This window comes from Heliangelus exortis, chromosome 3 (assembly GCF_036169615.1).
Source record: "Heliangelus exortis chromosome 3, bHelExo1.hap1, whole genome shotgun sequence".
NCBI lineage: Eukaryota > Metazoa > Chordata > Aves > Apodiformes > Trochilidae > Heliangelus > Heliangelus exortis.
In genome coordinates this window covers 108138390-108149024 of record NC_092424.1, presented here as the reverse complement: position 1 = coordinate 108149024, position 10635 = coordinate 108138390, and the positions used below count along the sequence as shown (strand labels likewise).

The 10635-nt window shown below is 38.0% G+C and overlaps 1 protein-coding gene across 1 annotated transcript; it reads right to left on the bottom strand.

Moving 5' to 3' along the window:
* Positions 1 to 352: 352 nt before the first annotated feature.
* Positions 353 to 4590, bottom strand: LOC139795278 (patched domain-containing protein 4). Its single transcript, XM_071742063.1, has one exon. The coding sequence runs from the start codon at positions 4502 to 4504 to the stop codon at positions 2972 to 2974; it is 1533 nt and encodes a 510-aa protein (XP_071598164.1). The 5' UTR covers positions 4505 to 4590; the 3' UTR covers positions 353 to 2971.
* Between the last annotated feature and the right edge of the window lie 6045 nt (positions 4591 to 10635).

Here is a 10635-nt window from a genome sequence, read left to right as displayed (position 1 = left end):
TTAGGGAATTCCAGTGGCAATTTTCTAGCAATCTGTTCTGCATAAAAACCTTATAAAACAAACATCAAATTTGAGTTGAGTAACTACTGGGATTTATTCCTAAAATAGATTATTGGGAAGCAAGATCGTAAGGTTTTATTCTTTTCTCTTTCACTTGCTAGTTGGGCATTTTAAGTGGGGTTAATCTCATGAAATCTGGATGAGTCTGTATTGCTGATGTCTGTGTTTGAACTAATCACTCTGAGCTTTCTTTATCACCAAAGGACAGAGATTTGAAATTTTTAAAGCTGTGATTCATTTACTTTTAACACACAGCTGTAAAACACACAGCTTTTAACACACAGCTGGCCAGAAGTGTCTGTCCGTCTCCTCTGGCCATAAAAGAAGCTCAGATACAAATATCAGCATCCAAAGCTGGATGAGTCTTGGCTTTGATGGCTTTGGAAAATGCTACTTTCTTCAATACAATGCATGACAGAGATCCCTGGAATACTTCTGGATGGTACAAGAGGAGAGCAACAAACTCCTCTGTGCCACATAGACAAGGTGCAAAAATGGGCACCTCCAGAAGTGATACCCAAGGGTATCCTGATTTTGTATGGACAGTGAAGGAAGTGTAAGAAGAGGTAAGGAAAACTTCAGGATGAATATTGCACAGTGTCTTCAAGACACAAATCAAGGTCAATCAATATTTCCCAACTGGAGACCCATCTGAGACCCAGAGACAATATTAAAACCTCCCCTGCTTCCAAATCTTACTAAACTATTTAGGTCCCAGTTTTGCAATTGGATCTTAAATACCTGGCATCAAACCAGTCTCCTTGAGCTAGCTACACCTGAAGTTTAGATCTGGATTCAAAATTTGGAATTTTTATCTATCTAGAAAGTTTATCTTTCTCTAAAACATGTTGCATGCAAAAGGTCGCTTGAGAAATCAAGAGCTTCGACCACTCCTAAAACACAGAGGTCAGTTTTGGCAAATGGTGATGGCAAAGTACAGAAATGATAGAGAAGAGGCAAAACTGCATTCCTTTAGAAATAGAAGGAGTTAATGAACATTAGAACTAGGATTTAAATGGCTTTTTGCATTGCAGGTGATTTTTCTCTGGCTCTCCCTAGCCACAAAACATTAGGAAGAGGTGAGACATGTCACAAAACAAAGAATCAGCTGCTTGCAGAGAGCTTCTCAGTGAAAAACATCTGTACACACTCTCACCAGCAAATTCTGCAGGTCTAAGACTGAGTAAAACAGCCACGAATAGACATGTATACACATTTTGGAAGGCAAAAAAGAGCTTCCAGATATCTTTTAAATTTACCTACAAGTAATACAAAGTAGACAGAAACACTCCATATAGTGGTATCTTTACATAGTGTCCTCATGGATACTATATATTCAGGAAGACGTTGTTCATGTGGGTGATACCATAATATACTCCAGAGAGTAGAAAGCAAGCCCTTTTAAAACACTCAAAGGGGAGATGGACATGGAAAGATCCAGTGCAGAACTGGGCCAAGAGCAAACTGCAATGGCTGGATCTGTTTTCATTCCCTGACTTGGGCTACTAAGCTGTGTAGTTTACAAAGCAGAGAAGGTCATTCGGAGTCCTTTACAGTACAGTTTTTAGCATCACATTGTAACTTGTGGGTATACTGCACTCTCCTGTGAAATTTCAATTGCTATAACAAAGCTTTATGTTGCAGATGATCAATGCTCAGAAATTTAGGAATAAGGATAATAAAGACATTTCTCCCTCCCCTTTCCACGGGGGACTGATCTGTCTTTTTACAACTAGAGGCTGATCCAGCCCCGTGCAAATCTTACCAACATCTTTTGTGTGTGGCCAGCATTTCACTGATGTTTTCCTTAAAGAAGGGCAAAATCCCACTTTCTGCAGCATATTGCAGGGACCAGCAAGCATTTCCCTTTGTCCAATGGACCAGATACATAGCAAAATTGTACTGGGTGCTCCAGAGCTGACTCAGCTGTTACACGACCACATTGTGCCTGTGCTATGGAATCCATCCCCACGTTTTAAGTGCCTGCTTGATTAATATTCAGTATTTAATGTCAACACAGAGAAATTAGAATTCAGAAGTGTTCTACTGCAGGAACTGCAAATACTGCTGCAGTGCTAATGGCCTGGGTTAGTTTCATGAGATCTGTTAGATCAAGGGGAATTTCACAAGCCAGAAATACCAAAACGTGTGTATGGTATTACCTACCAGCTGTGACCTCTTGGAACAAAGGTCATGAATCATATTTAAAGAAATGAAATGTTAAATTTCCACATGGCTATGATTATTTCTTCAGCTCTATAGACATTACCTCTATCCTGTAGCAGTATAGCTTTGCCATCCAAATTCACAATAACACTCCAATTGTATTTTAAAGATATACATGGTATACCAGAACTGGGAAGTACTTTGGCTTAGATTGTTTTAGACATCTACTTCCCAAGTGCATAGGTTTTTTCTTAACCAACTTGCTCAAGAAAATAAGAAAAAAATACTATGTTGTTTTTAAATCTCTCCTGGTCTTGCTCCTATTTCTCATTTGAAATGTTTTTTTTCTTTTCCATTGACAATTTTATCAAACACATTTGCCTTTTTATCCCTGCTGTTTGCTTAAAGAACTTTTTTTCCCCTTTACTTCAGTCCAGCATACACCAGATCAAGCAATTCCCATTAGCACTATAGTCTGAGATTCAGGAATGCTTAACAGCCAACAGACTGTGCCCTGGTGGAGAACGAGGATTCAAAGGAAACATTTGAGATTATTTTTACTTTCATTATTTTTGTTAAAAAAAGTTTGCACCTTGATGTGTCATGAATACCCCTTCTTGATCTTCCTTTGCCTTGACAGACCTGGCCAGCACAAGCAGCTGAGATCTTTGCTCTATTTTCCCTGCATCTCTGTGCAATGCTTTTTTTTAAAAATAGAATATACTATTATTTTTTCCTAAGCCTTTCAGACTGCTGTAACATGATCAGGGTTCTCCTGAATTTCTATGCATTCGATTTCTTCTCGTTCCTTCCTTTTGGCCCGTTTCTTTTTCTTGTGATGCTTTTTGGAAGGTGGGAAAAAGGTTAGAAAGACTGGCAAAATAACAAAACAGTGCAGAAGTGTGCAACTGCCAGCAAGCAGCAAGCATTTGAACAGTGTGAAGGTCAAGTTTGAAGGCACAAAGAGAAGGGGGACCAACCCAATAAGAAAAGAAGAAACGTTCTGCAAAATGGCTGTCCCATGGTCTTGGAGGGAGTTCTTTATGCACTGAGTTCGGGTGTGCTCAGTAGCAAGTACAAATGTATAAAGCAGGGGTGCACAGTGATCTATGGCAAAATTCAAAGTGTAGATAAGGCACAGTATAGAAATGCAATCCATGTCTACATTCCATAAGGTCATCAAGCCAAGGACACCTAGCTCTATTGAGGTGACACTGAGGATTAACCAGAAATTTCCCAGAGGATGGATAACCAGGAAAAAGGTCAGTATTAACACCAGCAGGATGCCAAAACCAGAAATCAGGACAGGCATAGTTACTGATAAACCATAGTGGTCCATGAAAACAAAGGTAGGATTGAACACAATGAACTTGATGCTCTGTATAAGAGAGAGAGGCCTCAGCTTCTCCAACAATTCTACTGCCTCTCTCTGTGTGTTTTCACTAGTCCTGGCCACCAGGTACAAACGAGAAGCAATTATGTTGTTCTCATCTCCAGCTTTGGAGAAAATTATGTCATTTTTGAAGTGCTGGAATTCTGGCTTTTTTAAAAAGGAGCTCTGGAGGATGCTGATAAAGTCACTTTTATTGGTTGCACTGATGTTACCCACTCGAAGGTACTGGTAATACTGTTCAATCCAGGACACAGTATTGAAGCCCTGACTTAGTGTTTTTAGGTCTTCTTGCACAGTGCCATTCCAGTACTCCAGAGGTTCATAAATGTAGAAACCTATCACTGGGCTGTAGTTGCTGAAGTATTTTTGCTGTATGAGGGCATAGGAGACGCTTGGCGACTCACTGGCAAGAAGGTTGATAATGTTGGCTCCATCACTGATCTGTAAGCACCCCATAAAGGAGAAAGAGGCATAGATGAGATAGAGTATCACCACGAAAGGCTTGACGTAGATGTTGGTAATCCACTCATTGTAATGCTCTCGGAGGAAATGCTGGATAAAGTGGTGCTGGTAAGGGTTGGTCTCATGATGAGAAGTGTGCTGATGGCCATCGTTCATCATGGTTTGGAACCACACAGGTTTCCTGTCCAGGTATTCTGCTGAAGGTATTTTACAGCAGAAGATGCTGTGATAACGGTTCTGCTCCAACTGCCCAGCAAAGACCAGGCAGGAGCCAAAGAAGGAGAAGATATAGAAGTAGTTCAACAGGATGGAGACACACATGTTCTGGCAAAAGACTTTTACAGCTTCAATGTTGGTGAAAGGGCTTGCACCCATGCCAAAGGCTATGAAATATAAGGAGCTTGTCATCGTATAGGAGACCATGACATCTGAGTAGGCATCTGCTACTCTGTCCTTGAATGGCAGATTCTCTCTGGTTCGACGCCACCCTGAAAGAAGTTCAAACACTCCTTTGGTTCCATGACCTGAAATGAGAAAACAAAGTATATACATGTCTATATACAAAGGGAGTAACCCTTAATCCTCTAGGTTTTTCATCCTCCAGCAGTCAAAAAATTTTCTCGGCTAAATTTTGTTTTGATTTTGTCACCAGTTAAACAAATGGAAAATTGTAAAGTGTCAAATATCAGAATTCATTCGCAGCCTGAGATTGAGACTTTCCATGCTCTGTAAAGAAATGATTAAATAAATTTAAAAAGACACTCACTGATTTTAATAGACATTGAATTCGTTTCCAGATGGGCTGTCTATATAGGACAAAGAAGAACATTAAGTTTAGTTAAAATCTGAGGTTCATTCTTGAAGTTCCTTGTGGCATCCTGCTACCTCTTTCAGTGCTGAAGGGATTCAGTCTGAAACACTTATGCAAGTAACAACATTTTTTTTCAGGCATTATTTCAGAAATGAGTATGTGTGGCTAAGAAAGGGACACCTTGGTTCTTCATCCTGTAAAAAAGGGTAAAATGTAATGCCATTAAGTACAAACAACCAGAATATTTGTATAGTAATTCTCTGCCTGCTGAGTGAAATCAGTACTTCCAGTGATGTATGCAAGTTTCTGCACCATAGGAAAACTGAAATGTTGGTGGTAATGATGAAGAGTACAGTACTGGACAAATCACTGGTCCATGTTAACTTTCTAGAAAGTTTATGTTTTGGTTTTTTTTCAGTATGACATCTTCCTCTGTTCCTCTTTCCCCCTCTCAGCTACCAGAGCTCCTCCTGGGAAGAAGAAACTCCCTTAGCTCACATGAGAGGACACTCAGAAAGGAGCCAGACATGGTCAGTGCACCATGACAAGTTCTTACTTTGTATTCCCTCAGGAGAGGTATTTTAGAGGTGTAATTTTTTAATAAACTAGAAGTTATTACAGAACAACTTTTATTTTACTCATCACAGTCACAGTCCAGCTATTAAACTTCTCAGCCAGTAAAACCTTGTGGCTGAATTAAGCAACATGTAAACCTCTTGGACCATGTGCAACATCTTTAATTCAATCTGTTCTATGCATGTTCTGTGCTATGCTCTGTGATCTTCCTTCTGGGATCTGTGCTTCTGAGATTGCAGTAGTCTCTGAGATCTCTATCCCCCTTCCAGATGTGGCTGTTTGCATGTTTGTAGATGTGCAAAGGTACAGGGAGAACAAATGTGGAAGCCTCTTGTGAGGAATCACAGCTAAAAGTGATTGGCAAAATGAAATAAATAAAAATTATTTTGAAAATTTTAAAGCATTGTGGATTATAGTAAGTTTTTAAATGATAAATTTCTCAAAAGAAGACCTTTTGCAGAAATGGTTTATGCCATAGATTGACACATTCCAAAGAAAACCTAGGTGAAGCAATCCTCTACCACCTCTGTCAAAAATTTACAGTAATATTGACTTTTCTCTGTTTATTGCCAAATCTCACATGTCTGCCCAGGTGCAAGGTTGTGTTCACAGCTGCAACTTTACCATGTTTTTCTTTTTATAAATGCATAAATTTCAGTTTATCACTTTCTCAGTGATGAACAACTGGGTACATTTAATCTTAGGCGTAGGCTGGTAATGATTAACAGAGAGAGGTTTTACTGTGAAATATTCACATATGCAAAGATTATCCAAAAGTATACACTAATTTGTATGCACAAACTTGTGCTAATACTGAACATTAAAATGCTGAAATTAAACTTTCCAATAAAAGAAGCAGAATTGCAAGGAAATGAAATATTGATACTTTTAACTTCTTTGAGGAAGAAAATTTGCCCTGATTTTATGATTACTATTTTTACAGCAATGTTTAATTTCCCCTTATTCCCTTTTTACAAACAACTTCAGCTCTCTCACACAAATACAAAGGAATTGGGGAATAGAGTGCAGTGATTCCCTTGCTGCCACAGGAAGAAATATTTGCCTGGTTGGCTTTCCTACATCATTACTCTGTTGTTCTCCCCAGATAAAAAGGTCTATTCCCCTTTCCCAACATGGATGCAAAGCTGTTCTTTGGAAAAATCTTTTTCTGACGTTTCTGATGAATCAGACACCATAGTCTGTAAAATTCTATTCCTTCAGCTTCATCTCTAATGTCCCTGACAACATCAACAGTGGAGTTAAGTTCACTGATCAGTTCTAGGAAAGTTCACAGGGTCTTTGGCTCTGGGTCAAAACTGCCAAATTTCTCTGGTTCTCACATGACATAAATGAAGTACAGCAATTTTTTATTTGCCAGACAGGCAATGGCCTATAACTACTTAAGAAAGGAAACAACAGAAATTCTTATTCCATGACTTGTGGGGTAAGAAAAGCAGATAAGGGAGGAGAAGCAGATAAGGCTGCAGATGAGGTGGAAATAAATAATGATTTTTCTGCCTCTATTTTCAAAACGAAAAGTTAATTATGAACAGATATTTAAAATAAGTTTGAAGGGGACAGAGATAAAGACATGAAGAGTGAAATAACAGATGAAAGACCACTTGACTCAGTTAAATTCATTAAAGCTGCAAGAACCTGGAGAAATAAATCAATTAAAAGTTGAGCCAAAGCAACCTCTGATCTACTAAGAGTTGCCTTAGAGAATGAATGTGGATGTGATGGCCCAAAAAGAATGGAAATATTATCTATCTTCAAAAATGAGAATGAGGAAGAACTTCATGTCCATCTGTCTAGTTCCTATCTCAAAGAAAATATAATAAGTCACTGCAAATGAATTTACCATCATAGGAAGGAGCGTAATGAGAAAAAAATGATGCAGGTTTATCAGTCCCCCCCCTCAAATAAACTTAATTTCTTGCTTTGAAAAGTAACTGACTAAATGGAAAGAAGGGGAAGATACTTAACGTATCTCACTAAGGCTTTTAGTATCTTCCTATTGGATTTTAGATTTTTAAATACTAATATGTTTAGTATTCTCACAAACTTATTAAGGGAATACTGACTAAAGAAAAACATGAGAACTATGAATTAATTGAAAGATCTAACACAGAGTTCTTTCCAATGATCTATTAATTTTCAGAGAAATTGCATCAAAAAGTCCATGTTGGACCCAATTCTTTTTGATATTTTCAGATAGCGATATGGAGACTTAGGTAATTTGTGGGTAAAGTTAAGCAGGGGAGAAGTTCAAACCCTCTGCAGAGCAAGACTTTATACTTGGAGAAATGGTCAGAAATCAATAAGATGAAATTTAATGAAGAACAATGTGAGGCACTTTGTGTAAGAAAATCAAGTGAAAGAAATGCACAGTAAGCAATAACAGATGAAGTGAAAGTCAATCAAGGATTTAGAGGATAAGGGGAACTTCAGAGAGCACAGGTAAAAAATATTGTGTTACAACATGTAGAAAGCTGACCTAACAATAACAACACAAAATTCTGGAAGCCATAATTATGGTTATTCTCATATTATGGACACATAAAATGAAGCTGTTTTGAAAGTGAAGATGGTATTTTCATAGAACCTTAGAACACGCTGTGTTGGAATGGACCTTCAAAGATCATCTAGCTCCATCCCCCTGCTGTGGGCAGGGACATTTAAAGTAAAAAGTGTAAAAAAATAGAGTGAATAAAACAAGGAAACAATGACCTGGTTATGAAATATGAAAAACACAAAAAAAAAAAAAAAAAAAAAAAAAAAAAAAAAAAAAAAAATGCTGAGCAAGCTGGCTTTTCCCCCTATAGACCAGAATGTCAGGGGGAATTATACAACATTCAACATTTAAAAAGTTACTATGAGTAAGACAGCAATCAATTCTTTCTCATTGCTACTGGGAGGAAGACAAGGAATCAGTGGTTTCATTTGCAGAAAAACCATATGGTTCTGATACCAGAAAAAGCAAAGCTTTATCACTCTATGGTTCCTGAACACAGAACTCTCTAAGGAGGTTATAGAGTGTTCCTCATTGCAAGTCTAGAAAAAAAAAAAAAAAGTTTAGCGTGGTAAATGTCATTGGAGGTCCTGGGTATGCTCTGCCTTAGTGCTGTGAGGTGACTTCTGTGCAGATTCTTGAGGTCTCTTACATCTCTGCTTTTGCAGATGTTTCTTACCATCAGACCTAAATTTGACTTCAGATGTTTACTATTGCTTCGGAGTGAAAAGTAGCTTCCCTTCTGTGTTGTCTTAACCAAAATATTCCTCTTCAGGATTAATCTGTTGCTTCTGCCACAGACCATCAGCTTCTTGGTTGGGAATTTTATCTGCAGTTGTCACTCAACATAACATCCACTGAGACCCTGCCCTGAAGTCTCTGGGCACTCCTTGATGGAGAGGTTAGGTGGTGCCAGTTTTGTAAACTTCCCATGAAAGAGAACCTGCATGACTGTATTTTTGGGGTCAAGACATAAAGAAGAGGGTTTGCTGCCATAGGTGACAGCCATCAGTGTGTTTATACCCTTGTTGTCTGTAGAATATTTCAAATTAAAAGTGTGATGGATATTGTAACAAGGCTTTTAATGACTGGGGAAAAAAAATCACAGGGATTTTAATAACAGGAAAAACAAAAGCCTTAGGAGAAAGTGCCACAGCACAGCTTTGCTCATCATCACTACACAAAGAAAACCAGGTATTATATTCAGTTTTCATTAGAAACCACACCTGTAATGCTGCCATGCATACAGAGATGGAAGGACAGCTTTCTTTGAAATCATAGCAATGGGCAGTAAGTTCATTTTAACCTTAAAATTCTTTGCTGTGAGTCTACAGAAAATGACCTTTCCCTTATTTTATCTAGAAAAACTGTAACTCCTTGAGGGGGGAATCACAGTTTTTTTTTTCCCTAGGAGAAGATGAACAGGGCACCTGGAGGTCTTTTCTTCCTCAACCAATTCACTGCCTGCAAAACATGGACTTATTTTACCTTGTCAATGCCACAGCCATAAGTAGCATATTAATATGGACAATAAGCAGTCTAATTAAAAGTCTTAAGACTATATAGATTATTCAGGTGCAGCTCAACAGCCTGTGGTAGAGCTAAGGTGATGCTGTTATCCAATATTCTCTTCTTCTTATGAAACTTTGAACTTATCCAGGCCTACTGAGTTGAAAACACACCCAATTTTAGATAGTGTGGGCTCAGTGCATTAATTTCTTTAGAGAGGAGGAAATTTCCATCTCAACACAGTGCAATACAAGATGCATTTGTTCTTCTGCTTAATCACTACATCACTATCTCCACTTACATTTAGAAAACTGAACCAGAGATTAAGAAAATTGATTACAGTTGCTGAATAGCATTTTCCAAAGGGAAGGCTTTCTTTGAGTCTTAGAGATTATCAGTGATAATACAGTATTTATACCTTCCAAATGCCACTGAACTCACAACAACAAATATATCAAGTCCAGCCAATCTCTGCTGATGAATCCCTTGCATATTTTTTTTTCATTAAACTTGTGATTCTTTATCTCATCTGAGACAAGGCATTTTTTAATATTAAAGATCATCTGAACAGAGTGATTACATAATTTCGAGGCACATTCTTCTTGTGGCCCCATGGCATAAACGTTTTTGTCTCTATAGGATTCATGCAGACACGATGACAAAAGGGTTTACACCCTGCTGCACCTTCCCACAGTAAAAAGTACTCATGGTAAAATTGTTCTTTTACATAACATATCCCTATTATAATAAATTAGCTAATTTATTGAGCTTGGTTCTATAATAGGAGTGTTTAACCAAGTACAATGAAACCTCAGTCAGCTGAACTGAGGATTTTTAGTGACAAGGATCTCAGAGAAATCTCCAGTGCTACACAAGGGATTTTGGTATTTCTAGATTTTACCACTTCTAGCAAACACAGCAAAAGCCCTTGAAGCTATCATGAATATAGCAAATTAAGTCAGATATGACTAACAGATATTTCAATTTTTTTCTTAAAAATATTTCTGCTGGCCTGAACACATTAGTGGCTTCCAGCTCCCATGTTTTGGTGTTTCCCCATTGCTATATGTGTGCCATTAAAGAAATAACAGTGCATCATGGGGTACTTCTATTAAACACACAGACTGTGACTGATGCCTTCATGGG